This window comes from Tamandua tetradactyla, chromosome 6 (assembly GCF_023851605.1).
Source record: "Tamandua tetradactyla isolate mTamTet1 chromosome 6, mTamTet1.pri, whole genome shotgun sequence".
NCBI lineage: Eukaryota > Metazoa > Chordata > Mammalia > Pilosa > Myrmecophagidae > Tamandua > Tamandua tetradactyla.
The window spans coordinates 18,570,526-18,590,817 of record NC_135332.1 but is presented as its reverse complement, the minus strand read 5'-3'; the positions used below and the strand labels follow the sequence as shown (position 1 = coordinate 18,590,817).

At 40.0% G+C, this 20,292-nt stretch overlaps 1 protein-coding gene across 1 annotated transcript; it reads right to left on the bottom strand.

The window, feature by feature from the left end:
- Positions 1–2,152: 2,152 nt before the first annotated feature.
- ZNF287 (zinc finger protein 287) lies at positions 2,153–19,992 on the bottom strand. The gene is made up of 6 exons (XM_077163964.1): positions 19,247–19,992; positions 18,549–19,137; positions 17,681–17,775; positions 15,741–15,867; positions 15,150–15,236; positions 2,153–8,200 (listed from the first exon to the last, which is right to left on the bottom strand). The coding sequence occupies exons 2-6, from the start codon at positions 18,949–18,951 to the stop codon at positions 6,630–6,632; spliced, it is 2,283 nt and encodes a 760-aa protein (XP_077020079.1). The 5' UTR covers positions 18,952–19,137; positions 19,247–19,992; the 3' UTR covers positions 2,153–6,629.
- Between the last annotated feature and the right edge of the window lie 300 nt (positions 19,993–20,292).

The window sequence follows — 20,292 nt, the reverse complement described above, 5'->3', positions numbered from 1 at the left end:
TTTGACTGGGATTACATTGGATTTAAACATTAATTTAAAACAAGTTAATTTAAGGAAAGGGAGGCATTGACATCTTTACTATATTGAATTTCTCTGATCAAGAAAAGACGCTTTTCCCCTTAAAGTTGTTTTCTGTATATAGGGCTTAGTTACAAATTTATTGTTAGGGTATTTCTATTATTTGTGGTTCTTTTTGTGAATGAGATCTCTTTTTTGCTTATATTTTAAATGGACTATTATTTAGGTGTAATATAGTTATTTTCATTTGTTGCCTTTTAGCTGGTATTCCTATCAAATTCTTCTTGCTTCTAACATTTTTCCTATTGCTTATCTGGCTTTTCATTCTCAGTACTTAAATACATAGATGTTTAAACTTTTTACTGAACATAATTTCAATCATACACAAGCATAAAGAATATAATGAACCTCCACGTATCTGTCATCCAGCTTCAGTTATCAACTCGGGGCCAATTCTGTTTTATCTATACCCCTACTCACTGGATTATTTCACAGCAAACTCACAAAATTACATCACTTCATTCATAAATACTTCCCCAATTCTTAATTTTTTTTTTTTTTCTTTTGCATTGGCCAAGACCTCTAGTGACATTATAGAGGTGACAGTGGGCCTTCTTCATGGACACAGGGATGAATAAGAACTTGTCACTTAGTAACTTCCAAATCTGGCAGGGTAAAAAGACATGGAGGGGGCGGGCCGCGGTGGCTCAGCGGGCAAGAGTGCTTGCCTGCCATGCCGGAGGACCCCGGTTCGATTCCCGGCCCCAGCCCATGTAAAAAAAACAAAACAAACAAACAAAATATAATAAAATAAGAAAATGTTTAAAGATGTTTCCCTTTCTTCCTCCCTTCCTTCCTTCTATCCTTCCTTCCTTCTCTGTCTTTCTTTAAAAAAAAAAAAAAAAGACATGGAGGCAAATTATTTAATAGTGTTATATATGCTGTTAGAAAAAGACATGCTATTTAGAGAACAAGTCATCTCGAATTAGGAGTAATATAGCAGGGAGAGTGCATTCCAGGGCACGTGCAGAGGCATGAAGCAGCCACGACTCAAGAACTCTAAATAGTTGTATATTACTCATCTTTATGAGTGAAGTAGAGGGGTCAGAGAGATAACGATGATGATACCATGTTAAGGAATGATGACTTTACTCTGTAGTTCAGTGGTTCTCCATCTTGCTTACTAGAATTACCTGGGGATGCTGAAGACATACTAATGTCCAGCTCCCAATCCAAGTGAATAAATCACTATCTCTGGAGGCAAGATGCTGGCATTGGTAATTTTAAAAGCTCCCCAGTCATTCTAATGTGTAATGAAGGGTGAGCTCCACCCCTGTAAACAATGAGAGGATACTGAAGGGTATTAAACAAAAAGTGTTATGAATCCCTTAGCATGGTTATGCACAACCTAATCTGTAGTCATATGTGGTGGTCCATAGATTTCCAGACATCTTTGGCAGTAGGTTGGAATATATATTGAAAGGAGATTGGGGGGCAGGGTGAACACTTACCTGATTATGTGGTAATCTACACAAGAGCTGATCAAAAGCCTGAAATGAGGCAGTGGCAGAGGGGATGGAGAAGAGAGAATGAATAGGTCTAAAATGACTACTGGTGAAGAGTGGTTGTTTCCCAGCTTCCCTGTCAAGGTTATGGTGAATTTTAAAAGAACAGGTTTTGGGGTGAAAATAATTCAGTTTAGATTAAAAGAATTTCATCACTGGCTATATGGTTCTGAAACTCAGGAAAGATCTGGGTAGCGGCCTGAAATTGGTGGGGAGTTACATCCTGACATGGACTATTTTCATCTAAAAATTTGGACTTAAGAGACTCTATCAGAGGGGAGACAAAAGAAAAACAAACAAAATATTCAGTGCTGTTCTAATCGCACCAGAGTACATAACTTTATGCATCCTTAGGTATATACCATTTGTGTTTCATATTTTCAGCTTAACAGTATTTCACAGGAAGAACTCAATTAAATCCTTGAGCCTTCGGTTCCAATCCTTTCTCTATCACTCTACAGCTCTATGACCGCAGGCAAGACACTTCATCACCTTCCTCATCCATACAGGACAAAGGACCCAATGGTGCTCATAAACTTACACACATATTTATACATATCACTCTAGTGCACATGCTGGCCATTTTTAATGGTGATAATGTTCCAAGGGGCTAATAATTATAGTGAAATATAGAGCCATAAGAATAACAGGAACAGAGGACAAAGGGTACATTTACAGGCACATGCGTGTGAACTGATACCAGAAGACAGTCAAAGAACGAAACGTAACAGCCCAAGAAAAGGTTCAGCAAGAAAAACTAGTCTTTGGATTTGCATGACACTGATCTCCAGGACTGAAATCTAAAATCTTACCAGAAACCTGCCTTAAACAATGTGATGGGAAAGGAGTGTGATATAAATACAAGTTATCCTGACATGTAAGAGATACAATTAAAGACTACATAGCAGGTATTATACATTTAGTTGATCTCTTACCTGACTTCTCTTTAACCTACTTGTCAGATTAACTGACATTCTTGATTCCCTCTTTAAAATTTGTTGATAGCCCTGGCAGTTTTCTCGTGGTAAAATTTGCTGCTTTCTAGTACACATAACACTTCAGTTCTCTCCAATATAGTTGTATGCTTAAGAAGATTTAGTTGTTACCCCCTGAATAGTTTATCCCACTTATGTAATATCTCTCATTACATAATTGGAGATTATATAACTGATGAAATGAGTGCAAAAAGTTGTTTTATGAAAACTAAGTTGAATGGTTTGGACTCAGTTGCAATGAGCATGCCCAAGTGCCCAGTTCTTGGTTTCTAACTAGCTGCCTATTAAAAGGCACCAGGGATCCTTGGAGAAATGGCTCATCTGGGGTTTTGAAAGTGCAAGGTGAGCCTGAGTATCCTATGTCAGAAGGCAATTAAGTGCTCAAAGACTAAAGGGGGGGAATGAAAAGGACAAAAGAACTCCCTGAAGGGTTCCAACTGGCCAAATTTGGGACAATTTGAGCATCAGTAACAAAGATCATAACTGATTAGAACACAACAAATCATTTGTCATCACTGCAGATGACACCACCACACAATAGCTCTGAAAAATGGTAAAGGAAAAGAATTGTGCCTTACCCTGCCTGTACTTCATTCCCAATTGAAAAAGGGAAGCTCTTCCTTACAGAATGCCAGCCAATAATACAGGAAGAATGAAAGAATCACAAAATCATCATTCTGCTAACCTGGGCAAAATAGCTGATTCAGGCAAAGATCATCACTATATACTAAAACCACCAGGTGAAAGGGTGCTAGTAATAACAAATGCTGCCAGTGTCAGTCCACAGATGATTTAACTGCAACAGGAAAAGCATATCTTTGTGGAAAGATTTTGTGGTCACCATGTTGAGTGATCAAATTTTGCATCACTGGCAGTTGAGTCCACCTGACATTGAGACTTTCAATGTGATGCAACATGAACCCCTTCTATGAAGTGCTCATGTTAAAAATATTTAACCTGAGCCCAATGAAGCCTTTGGCCCTAACTTATAATTTACAGAAACTATGGAGGATACAGAAAAAAGAAACCATCCACATGGAAACAATGAGTTAAGTGCTGAACATGGGATGTCCTACAAGACGACCGACTTGATCTCTTAAGGAAAAAAAAAAAGGTCTTGGAAAAACAAAAATTGGGGGACTGTTCTACACAGATGAAATGACATAACAATCAAATGTAATGTGTGAAACCTGACTGGACCAATGGGAAATTTAAACAGGACTAGGAATTAGGTATCAGGGACTTTTTTTTTTGAGGTATGTGATGATATTGTGCTTTTGTAAAAGTCTGTCCTTATTTTTTGAGATACCTGCTTAACTATTTAGGGGTAAACATCATGTCTATAAGCTACTTCCAAATTGTAAATAATATGGCAAAACGCTAATTTTTAAGTTTAGGTGGTGAGTATATAGTTTATTATTCTTCAGGTTTTTTTCTATATTTTAAAATTTTTGTAATAAAAAGTTGAGTGTTTAGCCAACTATTAGGTGTTGTATATATGGTACTAGAGTAAAAGTTTTAAAAATCCATGAAACTGCACAAAAAAGTGTAAAAATAAGACTGTTTGCTAAAAAAAAGTTGCACTGCTCATGGATGAGAACTGTGAAAGTGGGAAAAATACACACACAAATTTGATTCTTTACTATTACTATTCTGTTATTTTATAAGGGCATCCACTGCCTCAGTGTATCAGTGGAAGACTTTATAAATGCATTATTTACATAAAATACACAAAGGCAGAGAGTATAAATTAAAGCAGAGCAAGGGCTATAGGCTGACACTCCTCACATTCAATCCAAGTGAAAAAAGTATGAAGTGGCATTAAAAAAAATTGCATCTAGAATACACTGTTATTTTTTAACATAGCTATTGGTATACGCGTAATTTGAGTATTATGCAACCTGGAGACAATCTGCATTTTCGAAAGGATGACATCACATCACGAAACTAAGGTTAAGGAATGTAAGGAAAAGGAAAATAACGATTTCTTGACTGCAGTGCCCAACAGTAAAGCCTTGATGATGCTAGTACCCTAGGTCCTTCCTCCAGCACTTTTGTAGAATGTTTATAGCAACCATTTAACGTCCAAATGAAATCACATGCTCAATAAATGCTTAAGTTGGTATTTATGGCACCAAGAGAACTTACTTGTGTGAAGTCATCTCATGAATTTTTAAAAAAGGAATGAATGTCCTGATTGTCAAGATTTGGGGATCCTGATTTTTCACGAATTTAAGTAGTTCCTCTTACCTAGTAAATGATCAACATTTGTTAAATATTTTTCACATATGCACAAAGAAAAAGTGTTTTTAGTTCTACAATTTCATGTTGTCGGCCAATTATCCCTTCTCACTCAATTCTAATTTGTCTACTTATTTATTCATTAATCCAACCAACATGTACTGGTCACCCACTATGTGGCAAAGCACTGGAGAAGCAAATAAGATGAAACCTCAGCTCTCAAAATATGGCCTCATATTCTGATAGTGGAATGCTGTGAAGATTAAATACGATGGTATTTTCCCCTATTTGCTATTTGCATTTCTGCCAGTTTTCCTTTTATGTTGTTTAGGACCCACAAACTCAGTTGTGATTAATATTCATTTACTACACGAATGCTTTTTCCAATGAAATTATTTCTTCCCTGATATCAAGAGTTATCCCTATTTTACTTATATGTATCAAGGAGTTAACCAACTTCCAATCATCCCTTACAAATCCAGTCATTTTACTTTTAGTTTCTTATAAACAACAGGCTCAATTTTTTTTTAATTAGTCCCTTACTTACTTAGTAAAACCAGTTCACTTACCTTTAACGTTATGAGTTACCTATGCAAGCTCTTTCCTTACTCTAAATCTTCACCTTGATTTTTTCCTGATCTATTTTCTGCAGTGAACTCAAATTTATTTCCCATTACTTACTTTTCCTAATATTCTGTATATAACTGTTTTCATTATTTTCTTGTCTTGGGAGATGGGGTAGCATTTGGTAATCCATTTTAATAGGTTTCTTATGCTTATTCCATTTCAAAGAGTGAAAATAATTTATCTTTCAATACTTCAGAAAGCTTTCTGCTGCTTAAATCGACTGATTTGCAATACCCTAACAAGTTCTGAAAGGATTCAACAAGGAAGTCAGGGCACTGGGCACTCAAGAAACATGTGTTTTGATGGAAGAAATGGACTTTCTTCAGGAAAGCAGTCACTGGGGAATTTTAAGTTATGACTTTAGTGGTCAGATGAGAAAAAAAAAAGGGGGACGCCTTCTTTTTTTTCCTTTAGAATTCTTTGGATGACCAACATAGTGAAACTAAGACAAACGTGTTTTTAAAATTAATGTGGGGTGTGTTTAATTTTTGCCTGTTTGACTAAATCTGTACATGGCTAAAGGTTATATACACTACATTAGCTTCTCTATTCTAACATCTCTTTCATTAAACGTCTCTTCCTTTAATATTTCAGTATTTGGGGGGAAAGTATAATTAAACAGTGGTCACATAGAATCTTGATGACAATTTCAACTATTTCTTTTTTTTCCAAACCTACTGGCTCCATATGGCAGTTAGAGCCTAACAGGAAAAGTTAAAAAAAAAGGAAGGGAACTTTTTACATTTTTTTAAGGCATGAAAGCTGGGATAAAATAAAGGCTTGAAAGCAGTTTTTCTTTTTTGTTTCATAACCCAAGAATTACTCTCTTGTGAAATCTCTATTTGACGGAAGCTTTCCGAAGTTACATTCAGAAGGTCTCATTAAGAAGTATTTGAAATATAGGAAGAGACGAGGAATTACAGGGTTTTCGAATACTCTTACTTTCATAGGGTTTCTTTCTGGGAAGAATTAAACTGATATCAAATAAAGGTTAAGACATGAATGAAGTTTTCTTCACATTAAATATAAGTAGGTTATGGCCATTTTACTAATTCTGATACTTCTGCTGAGTGACATCTAACATATATTGCATTTCTTCTGGTTTAAGAAGAGTATTTTAACAGAGCACAAAATAAAATGAAACACTTATGTTGTAAGACCTAAATGGCATCTCCTTCATCTGTTAATTACGATGTTTTGCACCTGTGTGAACGCGCTGATGCTGAATAAGATTTGTACTCTGCGTGAAGCTTTTACCACAGATACGACATGCATAGGGCTTCTCTCCTGTGTGAATTCTCTGGTGCTGAATAAGGCATGTTCTCTGGCTAAAATCTTTATCACATTCATTACATTTATAGGGTCTTTCTCCAGTATGAGTTCTCTGATGCTGATTAAGGGAGGAGGAATAAATAAAAGCCTTCCCACATTCATTACATTTATAGGGTTTCTCTCCAGTATGGATTCTTTGATGTTGAGTAAGATTAGCACCCTGTCTATAAGCCTTCCCACATATATTACATTTAAAGGGTTTTTCTCCATTGTGAATCCTCTGGTGCTGAGTAAGGTGCACACTCTGGCTGAAAGCTTTCCCACACACACTGCATTTATAAGGCTTCTCCCCGGTATGTGTTCTGTGATGCTGAGTAAGGTTTGCACTCTGGCTGAAGGCTTTCCCACATATATTGCATATGTAAGACTTCTCGCCAGTGTGAGTAGTCTGATGTTGAATAAGAGTTGAGGAATGAGCAAAAGCTTTCCCACATTCATTGCATTTGTAACACTTCTCTCCAGAATGGATTCTCTGATGTCGAATAAGGTAAGTACTCTGACTGAATACTTTCCAGCACTCATTGCATTTATATGGTTTCTTTCCAGTATGTATTTTCTGGTGTTGAAGAAGATGTGTACTCTGACTGAACGTTTTCCCGCATTCGTTGCATATGTAAGGTTTTTCTCCAGTATGAACTCTCTGATGATTGATCAGTGATGAACTGTGGCTGAAGGTTTTACCGCATTCCAGGCATTTATACGGTTTCTCTCCAGTATGTGTCCTTTGATGGATAGTCAGGTGTGCTCGCTGGCTAAAGTCTTTTCCACAGTCATCACACTTATAGGGCTTCTCTCCAGTGTGAATTCTCTGATGTATGGTGAGGTGTGCACGTTGGCTGAAGGCTTTTCCACACTGGTGGCATTCATATGGTTTTTCTCCAGTGTGCATTCTCTGATGTGCAATGAGGGATGATATGTGCCTGAACTCTTTCCCACATTCTTCACATTCATAAGATTTCTCTTTGGCATGGGTACTTTGGTGTTTCACAAGGGATGAGTTTTTCCTAAATTTTTTCCCACACATATTACATTTATAAGGCTTCTCTCCAGGATGTATTTTCCTATGTACAATACCATATGAGACATGATTGAATGTTGTCCTGCCTTCGTTATACACAGAAGTTTTATTATCTGATTGGTTACCAAACTGTACAATTAGATTTGAATGCTTTTCAAAAGGATTTCTATATATACCATATTTACTAAGATACTCTTCAGTAGGATCATCTTCTTGTAAAAAGACTGATTTCAAGTTGAAATCTCGTTCACTGGTGGGAATTCTCCTGTAGGCGTCCGCTGTGTGTCGCTCTAATCTGTCTTCATAGCCATATGAGTCTTCTAATTTGACAGTCTGGGTGCCAGCTTTTTTGAATTCAGAAATATTCTCTGTAGGAGTACTCCTCTGGGCTTCAGTTTCCCATCCTGAAATGAAAAGAATATAAGAAGTCTTCCTCTGTTTGGAGAAAGGAAACTGCCAAAGCAGAAACAAAATAATGAATGTGAATAAAATACCTAAAAAAGATTCTTTGGTTCTGACGACCCCAAAACATGGACCTTAAAGCTTGGGCAGAAAAAGAGGCGATTACACTGAAAAGGCAGAGGCTCCTCACTATTTAACATGGGTAGTGTGTTAACAAAATAGGCTGGGTGACAGAGCTAAGAAAAGTGAAAACAGCAGACAAGACTGTATGGGAGAACTTGGGATAACTCTGTAGATAGATTGAATGGGTCCGTAAAGCAGGCAGGCTGACTCTCATCACTCCCTCTTCTGACCTACTCCGCACAATGCTTCATGATCTTCTGAAAGCTATTTTCTGGAGTGCTTTCCATGCCTAAGTATTTCTAATAAATCTCCCATAACCTGAAAGCAACGGTTCTCAAAGAATGGTCTCCAGATCAAAACTATCCACATCACTCATCACCTGAGAACATGAGAGATGCCCACAAGGCATACCCAACAAGAAACCCACGGGGGTGGGAGCCAAGCAGTCGGCTCTGGCAAACCTTCCAGGTGACTCTGATGTGCATTAAAGTCTGAGATGCACTAGCTTAAAGGATAAAAGTTAAATAGGAGGAAAAAGGCTCAAAATACTGCACCTGACCTTCAGTCTCCAAAATAATCTAGGCTTTTCTATTTTACTGTTACTTTTACTATACCTCACATTCAGCTTTCACACAGCAAACTATTTCCTCACACACTTCCATTGAAATCAATGCTCTGCAACTTCTAACATGATGCCTTCTCTAGCTATTAAAAATATTTATGGCCCAGCTCAAGTTTCCTTTACAGTGTTCATTCTTAGAACCCTAGAATACAGATTATTAGGTTAAACCACGTGAAACTACCTTTTTTGTATATCAAAATGGTTGAATATAGCAATCCCATATAGTTCAATCTAATGTTGGACCCGTACCAGAACTCAACCTTACATTATTGACAATTTTCCGCATTTTTAATATTTCTAAGTTTGGCACAAACTCTGGAGATGGCTTATGTTTCTATTACATTTCCTTCAGATAATGACCCAGCATTCTGGATATGTTGGCTACTCAACTGGTCAAAAGGTAAACTCAAATAAAAGGAAAAAATCTGACCCCAAACCTGGCTGTAAAGAAATCAAATGTGTATTTTTTGATGCCAGTACATTTCCAATATGATGGTTTAAAACAAATTTAAGTTACAATCCCTTTCTTCTTTAGAATCAGATGGAAAATAAATAACTTGCAAATTGTTAAGAATTATAAAATATAATCAAACAGGGAATTTATATTATAGCAAAAATGGTAATGGGTAGTTCAAAAACTCTCTAAGATACTGAATAGTCAAGGTATGACTTTACAAATATATCCACTCAATAGAATAGTATGCAGTCATTAACTATACTAGCTATATCCATCAGTAAGGGACTGGTTAAAGTAGGCGATGATGGAATATTTATAGCAAATAAAAACAATTAGGTAGGTCTACATGATACAAAAAGGTATGTAGCACACACATACCCTTAAGTGAAACAAAACAGGTGTATAACAGTAATAGGACTCCATCCGTGTAAAAATATATCTGTATGTACGTATGTATGCACGCACACACATACATACACACAGTGATACTCTAAGGGTCTTGAGAAGTACCTGGTAATAGGGAGGGAGACACATAATTCATTTTGCTTCCTTGTACTTGTTTGAACTTACAGACTCCTTTAATTACTTTTATTCAAATAAAAAATCATGGTTGACTCAAGGCGATGCTTAAGAGTCAAGTTAAAGGAACACAACAAGCAAATTCACCACCCTTCCCCTGTCTACGTGGGACATGACTCCCAGGGGTGTGGACCTTCCTGGCAACGTGGGACAGAAATCCTAGAATGAGCTGAGACTCAGTATCAAGAGATTGAGAAAACCTTCTTGACCAAAAGGGGGAAGAGTGAAATGAGATGAAGTGTCAACGGCTGAGAGATTCCAAACAGAGTTGAGAGGTTATCCTGGAGGTTATTCTTACACATTAGACAGATATCACCTTGTTAGTCAAGATGTAATGGAGAGGCTGGAGGGAACTGCCTGAAAATGTAGAGCTGTGTTCCAGTAGCCATGTTTCTTGATGATGATTGTATAATGATATAGCTTTCACAATGTGACTGTGTGATTGTGAAAACCTTGTGTCTGATGCTCCTTTTATCTACCTGGTCAACAGATGAGTAGAACATATGGAATAAAAATAAATAATAAGGGGAACAAAAAAAAAGAGTCAAGTTGAAGGAAAATGAGCAGTATCATCATGGGCATGACAAGCACATTAGATGAACAGGAAATATTATCAAAATGCTAACACTAAGTTTACTGGTTTCTTTCCTAGTTTCTAATTTTTAATAAAGTGACTATATTACTGTTACTACTATAAATGTAGTTATGTTACTTTTATAGAACAAAGAATTTTAGAAACAACTTTCTCAAAGCAGGATTTGTTACTGCCCTCCCCAAAAGAACAAAATGGGACCATGAACGGACAGTATGGGTAGGTGTGTGTGTGCACATGTATATTTGCGAGTGTATAAACAAAAAATCTGAGATAGTTTCAGAAGCTGAGTTTAACGTCTACATAATCAGAATCTAATGTAGACTGTACCATGCACCTGAAAAGGACGTACCAAAGTTATAATCAACAAGCTTAAAGTACTAAGTCTGAATGATGACCATAAATAGCTTGTTACTATAAGCACATATTTTTAAACCAGTTGGTTTATTTGGAAATTCAAAAATTGAGATTATTTAATGGAAATTAGTTTTTAATAAGAATCACCCATGATTATTGATTCTGTTAATTCTGAGCTGGGGGAATGAATGATGGCCTTTTTCCTCTAAAAACTTTAAGCAGGCCTTAAATATGTACAAACGCTATCGGGAGAGGTTAGCAGTGGGAAGCATCTGTTGGCAGAAGGGTTGAACAGTGGTATAACATTCCCAATAGAGAAGATCAGTGTCAATTCAGGTGATCAAGGAAAGTTTCAGGAAGGTACAATTTGAGTTAAGCCTGAAGGACTGGCTAGGTCCTGTAGAAACATAAAGAACTATAAAAGTGCTGAGATAGGAATGGCCACTGAAGACCAATACTACTCTTTTCCTTATGGGTTACCTCAAGTTCCCATTTCCTGAAGCATGGCTGATAAGCTAACCTAAACAAAAGTACAATTCATTAAATACATCTCTGAGCTGGAAAGAAAGCAAATAGAATTCTTAGAGATCAAAAAAAAAGTAAAAGCAAGTCAGGATATCAGCAAGAGGAAGTCAGCATCCCAAATTGCTCCTCAATCTTGGTGATGACCTTAAACTTTGACTTTGATACTCACAGCGTTCAGGGGTCAGAAGACAAAGCCTCGGCCTGAAACGGGGGAGACTGACGGGGGTCCTTCACACAGAGGACCACACTGTACGAATACAGGCTAGACAACAAAACCGAACACAAACCTCACCCTCCACAGAAGGAAAAAAGGAACTTGCTATTTTCAATCTTGGTGCTTTTTTGAGATAATTCTCCCCCCATGCCCCAAATTCAGGACCATAAATGCCCCTCTTGTGGATTTACAGCTCTAATTCACATGACCTGTGTGATCCTAAACAAACACTCAGGCTGAGACATGAAAGTGGTCTCAGCCTGGTAATGCCTCCCTGAACACTCACCTAACTTGAGTTTGGTCTTACTTCCATTATAGTGGGTATGTTTCCTCAGTGTTTAGAGCGTACTGAAATCATATCCCAAAGAATTTATTGTGCAACTGGTGTGGTTTGCACTATCCTGCCAATGAAGGCAAAAGGGCCAAAAATTCGGGAGAAGAATTAGCTTTTCAAGTAGTATGGCCCTTAAAATACCTAAAGACTAGACTTTAAAGTTAACTTTTCTAAAAAAAGAAATGAAGCAATTTACTTTTAGGTAGCATATTATATTGTGATTTTTGTTTAATTTCACATTAATGCTGTTTTCTGGCATCAATACTGGTTGATATATGAGAAATCAATACCTTAAAAAAAAAAGGGAAGAGAAAGCAAAATGCAAAGGACTACATATAGCATACTCTCTTCTGCATGCAAAAGTACGGGATATAAGAATATGTTTATGATTTATTTTTGCCAACCGAAACATAGGTAGGCTAAACCAGAAACAAACAAACACAGTTACCTATAGGGAATGGATGGGAACAGGCAGAAGGGACTATACCTTTCGATATAGTTTCAACTTTTGAGCCATGTTAATGTTTTTATATACTCAAATATGCAAAATTAAATATAAAAAAGAACTTTAAAAAAACTAGTTTAAACACAAATAGAATCAAACAAACTTAACTTTTTATAAAACTGTTGACATAACTACAAGGAAAGAAACTAAGTAACTTTTCAACCAAGTATTCTGTGTACCCTTAGTGGGATATACTTAAGGACCAAAAAGACTGCAAAGAAGTCTAGAATTTTACCAAGTTTGTCAATGGTAGTGGCATTGATTTAGTAATTCTGAAACTATTTTTGTATACTGTAGGAAAGAACAAATGAGTAAATATATTTATGGTTGGGAACAAGGCTTCTTGGTGCATGTCGAAGAAGAAACAAAATGCAATATGGGAAGGTGAGGAAAAATCCTTTTGGTATTGGATTTGAATAGATATCAGTACGAACTCGAGTGAAAACTATAAATACAGATAAAGACATACACCACACACACACAGATGCATGCACACATGTGCGCACACAGGAATTTATTTCCTTACTCCTTCCACCAACAGACCTAGAAGCTGTGACACCTGCTCCACACGGTCTGCTCGGATCTGTGGTCTCTAAGAACTATTCCCCATTCCGGTAAGCCATGGTTCCCGGGAGAAACTCCGAGTCTAGGGCAGGCACAAGGTGAGACCAAAGAGCGTGTGCCAGAGCAAGGAAGTGCTCAAAGACTAGTGGGACATGCCGGGACAACGGAGCTGGCTTGAAGGGCCCTCACTGCTCGAATTTTGAACTACTGAGCATGAAAAGGAATAATGGAATTAAGAGGTTAAGAACACTTTGAATTTAAAAATATTTTTTAGTCCACAGTGATATATTCACATAAAAATGGGATGGGAGGTGGGAGAGCTAGTAACATTAGAAGAGATGACTGGGTTAGCATCGCTAGTCTGCAACCAGAAACACAGTATAAGATTTAGGGAAGGATCATCAGTGGGTGCCACAATCCTTCAGTGAAAGGCCATCAGGGAAGGGCTTTGTCATATGGCCTCAGAGTATCACTCTGCAAATCACATATGAATTACAAAAAAAAAGGGCACCTATAAAATGGAAAGATCTGGTAAACACCACCTTAATCAAACTGAGCACTGTCACTGATGAGACAAGCTGACTTCCTGTGGAAATGCAATGCAAAGCACATCACCTGTGCAATATTCTTGGCAAAAATGAGGAAACAATCAGGCAAATCTAAACTGTGGAACATTCCGGGGGGGAAACAAAAAAACTGACCTGGAAATTTAAAAACAAAGTCACTCTCATTAAAGATGAAAAAAAAGAAGGCTGGGAGCAGTTTTAAATTAAACAGGACTAAAGTGATAGATAACCACGTGGAGCGTATGATTCCTCACTGCATCCTAGACGGGGGAATAAAACAGCAATAAAGGGATATTTGGGACAACTGGGGAAATCTGAATACATGACTACATACAGATGGGCTCACTGTGCAGATGTTAACCCTGCTGAGTGTGGTAATGGCACTGCACTTACACAGGCGAAGGGCCACGGTCTCAGCACCATATGCAGAAAACACTTAAGGAGGAGGGGTCATGACATCTGTAATTAACCCTCCAACGTTTCAGTGCAAACAAGGCGCGTGTGCATTTGCTTGTACAGGGAGGGAGGGCACACAAGTGCGTGCATGATGATGGCGGGTGATTCCAGGTCAAAACCAGGTGTGCGAGGTGCTGTGCCTGCAACCCTTCCGTAGATTTGAATTCTTTCAAAACGCACTTGCTGTAGGGGAGGGAAAGGAACGGGCAAAACCAAGACATCCATCAACAGGGGACAGGTTCAGTAAGCAATGAAAACACACAGTAAGAGCTGGTGCAGTTGAAAAAAACAAAGAAAACACAACAAAGCCCAGGCAGCTCTTTACATACGATTTGGGATACTCTTCAAGATATATTTTTATGTGAAAAAAGCAAGGTATAAAACAGCATGTACTGTTTATATTTCAAAAGTGGAGAATAAAAGAGTATATTTTAATACTGGCTATATATGAAAAATAAACAAAAATATAAAAACAAAAGAACAATAATCCTGAAAGGAAAAACTAGAAACTAGTAACAGTGGTTGTGTGTTGGGGAGATGTAGGAACTGAAAGTGGCATAAGGTGTGGGAGACTTGTCTGTAAGCTTAACATATTTTTAGATGTCTGAATCTTGTGACTATATTATCTATTTAAATATGTAAATAATGAGAAAATATAAGGGAATGAGTTAGGAGAGTGACACAAGGGTGACTGGGGTTTCCCAGTGAATGGAGTAAGAGAGAATCAAAAAAGTTAGCCAGGTTTGAACTTCAGATTGTATGGAATATTCATGCATGTCTGAATATAGAGAGCAGGAAAAAATGGCAGGAGAGCCTCACACAAGTCTCTATAAAGGATGGGACCAGGCTCATGTAGGAAGATGGAAGGATAAGAGACATAAGGGAAAGGTATAAAATAATTCAGAAAGTCTCTTCCTGAGAAGAGGGCCTCTCCAAAGAAGCAATGTCCAAGAGCTCAGTGTTTTCGACAAGCCAGAATGCTTTTCTGGAGTGACTTTACCATATTTAAAGATACGTATTCTTCAGTACAAAGAATCTCGTGCCAGTATTCACTCACCTGGACTAGGGCCTTCTAAAATTTCCTTTATCACCATCCATGGTTCTTCCAATATGGGAATCACACTTGGTCTGTAAACCGTAAGTCCTGTTCAGGAGGAATATAACGACATTTATCCTGGGGAGACACTATCACTTAGAGCTTATCATCTAACCCTTACTTATCAAGAAGGATGGAGATTTATGGGAAAGCAATAGGTCATGGCCATGGGCACTGCCCTTTTCAGTGCAAGGATAAACATGTCCTGACACCCGAGAGGCCATCTGCATGGAGACCCTGTGGGAAGAATCCTTCACTTAGTGCAGAATGGGTGAGGCTGGGAGTCACAGGACGGGGTGCTGGCTCCAAGAGGCTGTGCAGCACAGTTTTTCAATGATCTTTCAGGTAGAAGCCTTTCACGTGGGAAATGGTGGTAGAGCCTCACCGTTTCTGTTCCCAAAGGAGAAGAGAACAGTCACCTTTAGGCCCTGTCCTCGGCAAGGGCCTCTGCAGTTCCAACGCCTGGCCTGTTCTTAACAACTGGGGGAAGGAGATGTGCTGGTGGGCTTGCGGGGGGTGGCGTGGGGGGAGAGTTGAGTAGACCCCCCTTACCCAGAGAAACCATGTTCCAGTAGTTCTGTAGCGTCACAGTCTTGTACAATTCCTTCTGCACGGGACGCATTAGCTCCCAGTCCTCCTTGGAGATGTCCACGGCCACATCTTTGAAGGACATGGATTCCTATAAGACCAAACATTACCTGACTCAGCCCAAGAACCAGAGGGAAGGGGGCAGTGATGGCACAGGTATGTGTGAGTCTCACAAGAATCTTAAAGACTATTTGGTCAAAACTCTAGCCCAATGTTTGGATGGCGCTGCAGCATCCCCGAAAAGCCCTGACACCTCTCAGTGACAACGGACCCTAAACAAAGTTTAAAGACATAGCTCTGTTTTAAAGAAGAATTTTAAACACAGGTGACACAAGGAATTCATGAGTTTTGCTTTTCTCTCTTGCCTTAAGAACCTCAATTGATCATAAAGTGAAAATTCAAGAAATGGATGTATGTTAGATGATGAAACTCAAAGCTTTTTGTTTGTTTTCCTTTTAAATAAAACTGGGACTATTAGCCACACTGTCGCACTGCTGCACTTTCAGATCCATTTCACAATCAAACAAGGTTAGTGTCCTTTGCTTTTTGTTTTGTTAAAAAGAAATTCTAGATCACTCCTACATGTTTAATTTTTAAAATAAACTGTCAGGTTCTTAGAAAGATGTACTGAGATCCTAAAATTGCCTTAAGTTTATAATTTAGGGAGAACTGACATCTTTACAATATCCAAAGCTGCTTTCATGTCCTATAAAATAAGAGGAAACAATTTACTGCCAAATAAAATAAAAAATTCCATCTGATTTCTATGATTATATAGGAAGTCATTAATTTCGTATATTGTTTTCCCTAGTAGCCACCTTACCCAATTTTTCTATTATCGTTTCTGGCAGATTTTCCCTTGATTTCCTTAGGTTCCCAAGGTGTGATAGGCTGAATTATGTACTCCAACAAACATAACACGTTCTTAATTCACATCTCTAGGGTGTGAACCCATTGTAAATAGGACCCTCTGAAGACGTTATTGTTAGTTAAGGTGTGGCCAACTGAAGAAGGGTGGGTTTTAATCCATATTACCGGAAGCTTCCTAATATAAAGAGAACCCAGGAGTCACAGGGCCAGAAAGGAGAGGATATCGCCATGTGACAGGAGGCGACAAACCAAGGAACCCCCAGGGTCACTGGCAGCCAGCACCCAGGCTCTGGAAGAAAGCAAGCCTTGCTGATATCTTGATTTGGGACCTTTTCTAGCTCCTAAACCATGAGCCAATAACTTCCCTTTGTTTAAGCCAACCCACTGTGTGGTATCTGTCACAACAGCCAGGCAAAACAAGACACCAACTGTAAATAATAATTTTATTCCTGCTACCAAAGGCTTTCCAAATTCCAGAGCATGTATATTTTTTCTAGTAAATCTTTCTTTTAAGGTACCTGAGCTGCTGTTCTTTAAAATAACATGACTTCATGGTAAACGGAACACCAGAGTACATGATTTTGAATTACTTGCTCATGAGGAAAAAATAACACTAGCAACTACTGTTTATGAGTGCTGACAGGCTAAGTGAAGTCTCATATTTACTCCTCACAATCTAAGAGATATATTCTGTTTCTTACAAAGAACTCAGGCTAAGAAAGTTTAACCATCTTTCCCCAAAGCCAAAATTCTATGTAGAGTTGGGAACCAAATTTAGGTCTACCTGGTTGTAAAGGTCAATCCTTTGATGGCTATGTGATTCTGCTGCCTTACATAAAGTCCAGAGCGAGGGCAAGTGTAGCCAAGAAGGGCAGGGAGCCCATTTCCTACAGAGTACTTTACCTTAATGGCCAAGGTGACTTGAGGAGAGAAACCGAGTTTCAGGCCCCAGGTAGGATGTTTCAGAGCCAGGCAGGCAAATGTCCTCACACACTAAGAAGGCATTTTACAATCAGAGAAGAAACTCAACTCACTTTGGTTGCCAAGTCATTCCGCCACCCTGTCTGGTAGGTGGTGGCTTTGTCTTCCTCTGCGGTCTCGTGAGAAAGGGCAGAGTTCTGAGAAGACTCTAGGGAAGGGAAAGAGACCATGACTACGTTTCCTCAGTTTAGGAAACCTTCACCAACTGGATGCCTCCTCTTTTTTAGAGTGAACCCCAAAAGAGCAACCCTACCTCGAAAGAACCAGAGAGAGAGGGGCCAATGACTCATCCTAAGATGCCAACACAGGCTTTAAGAGTAAGTCTGGGCAGGCCACGATGGCTCAGCAGGCAAGAATGCTTGCCTGCCATGCCAGAGGACCCGGGTTCGATTCCCAGTGCCTGCCCATGTAAAAAAAAACAAAACAAAAAAAACAGTAAGTCTGCTCTGGGACTCTGAAGTATTCGTACCAAATTTATAATTCTCTGCTATATCGTTTGCAATATAAATTTTTTTGAGTTGTCTTTCTCCTTAATAAAGAGATGTTCCTTGAACCTTTTCTACATTTTTGGAACCATATTATTTCTGAATACAATTCACAAAGCAAATGATTTATGGACAGCAGGTAATGCAGAGTAAAAGGATTTACTCTGCAGGTAAACTGTATGAAGGCTCACCCAGCGGTGATTTGGTTGGGCCTGGCCATTATTTTACAACCCCACTCCTCTAGGTTTAGATAGCGTGTTTGGTCTTCAGTGATCTGGAAAGGATACACCACGTAGCTCGGGGTAAAACCCTGTTCTCATTAACTCACAGACCATCCTTCTCCCCCAGCTTCTTTAAAAGGGCTGCTCTTCTGTGTGCTGGTGTTCCTCTCCATGCACCTCGGGATTCTTTCCCTTCTCTGCTCTACAGTTCTCACCTTCCTCTTCTAGAATCTGCGTCAAATCCTCCACAAGAGTCACCGCTTCCTCGCTGTTCTCTGGGTACTGGGATTTCACCCACATCCTAACCTCCCCAGGCAGGATGGTCAGGAACTGCTCCAGCACCAGTAGGTCCAGGATCTGTTCCTTCGAGTGGATCTCAGGTCTCAGCCACTTAAGGCAGAGCTCTCGGAGCTGACTTAGTGTCTTTCGAGGACCAGACAACTCTGGGTACAGAAAGTTCCTAAAATTCTGTCGACAGGTCTCAGTGTCACGCAAGAATCTTGAAGCAAGCCCTTGTTTCTCAATACTGTAGGGTCCACCCTGAGCCTTGTCTGGCTTCCACATGAGAAAGATTTGGGAGCGCAAAGAACTGGTCATCCTCTTGCTTGGGGCTAACATTGTGACCGGCAGGAGAGTCAATCTGGTAATATTCTTTATCTCTCCAGTGGTGACCCAGCTGCTTGAAGTCTCATGCTAGAGCCACAAGGACATTATATCAAGGGCTACTGCTACTGGCATCAAGGAGGAGTTAGCAGCCTTAGTTACAAATTCTGTGTCAGAACTTGCATGGATGGTGAAGAGATCCTGAAACACAAGAATGGACCAGAAGATCAAGAATTCCAGGCATCCTCTGCTATACCCATAACCTCAGAACAGACTCCGCAGTGTCCACAAATAGACACATCTGCTTTACCTTCGTTCCTCTCCGCTGTTTTCTTAGACCTCTAAAATAACTGCAATCTGCTTGGGTGGAGGAGAGTTTGCCATAACCAGGTGGCTACAGAAGCCAAGTCTTAAGGAATCAAGAGTAAAACATCAGATTAAACTTCTGACTTGTGGAACCAGAAAATTAAACATTTTTACAGAAAAAAAATGTTTCAGTATTTTAGCCCCTGATGTCACAGAGGCTGTAATGACTGCAATGGCTCAGTAACAACAGAGCGAATCTACCGTTACTTGGGAAAAACTTGGAGGAGAATTTCTTCTTAATAAAGTGTTCAAGGTTCCTATGGGAACCCTCAGGGGGGAAAAGGGTAAGACATTTACCTGCTTATTCCAGCATACCACTAGCTGGGGGCCCTTAAACTGGCTGCAGTGGAAAAAATAGCCAAGTTAGAAGAGGATGGAGTAATTAGTCCTTTAAGTGCCTCTAGAGGAGACAATTCCTTAAGGATAAATCTGAAGCCAGGATTCCGGAAGGAAACCCAGAGCTGCCCGGACCCTGCCGGGAACCGACCGCACCTGTCCATGGACTCCACTTCTGCGCCCTCCTCACCCACAGCGGAGTCACCAACAAGACCCTCAAAGGCCCTGCAGGCCAGACCCCGTGGCCTCCGCTCGCTTCCTCCCTCCCCGGGCCTCTCCCTCTACTCCCGGGGCGGGGGGCGAGGGGAGCGGGCAAGCTGGGAGCCCCCCAGAGCCGCGCTGGGACTGGGCCCCCCTCCGCACCCCCCGGCCCGCCCCCGCCTGCCTCGCAGGCCGCGCCCCCGGGCGCCCGCGCCCGGACCACTCGGCGTTCGGCCCCGACCGCGCGGACACTCGCGCCCCGCGCCCCGGACAGCATTACCTGTCGCTGGACCCGGCGGCCGCGCAGCCCGAGCGGCCCGAGGGCCACGGGCCAACAATGGCGGCGGGGCGGCGGGCGTCTGCGCGGCGGGCTCGGCGCCCCTTGCACAGGGGCCCCGCGTCCCGCCGCTTCCCGTGCCCCGAGAGCCGCGCGCCCCGGCCGGGAGCAGCGCG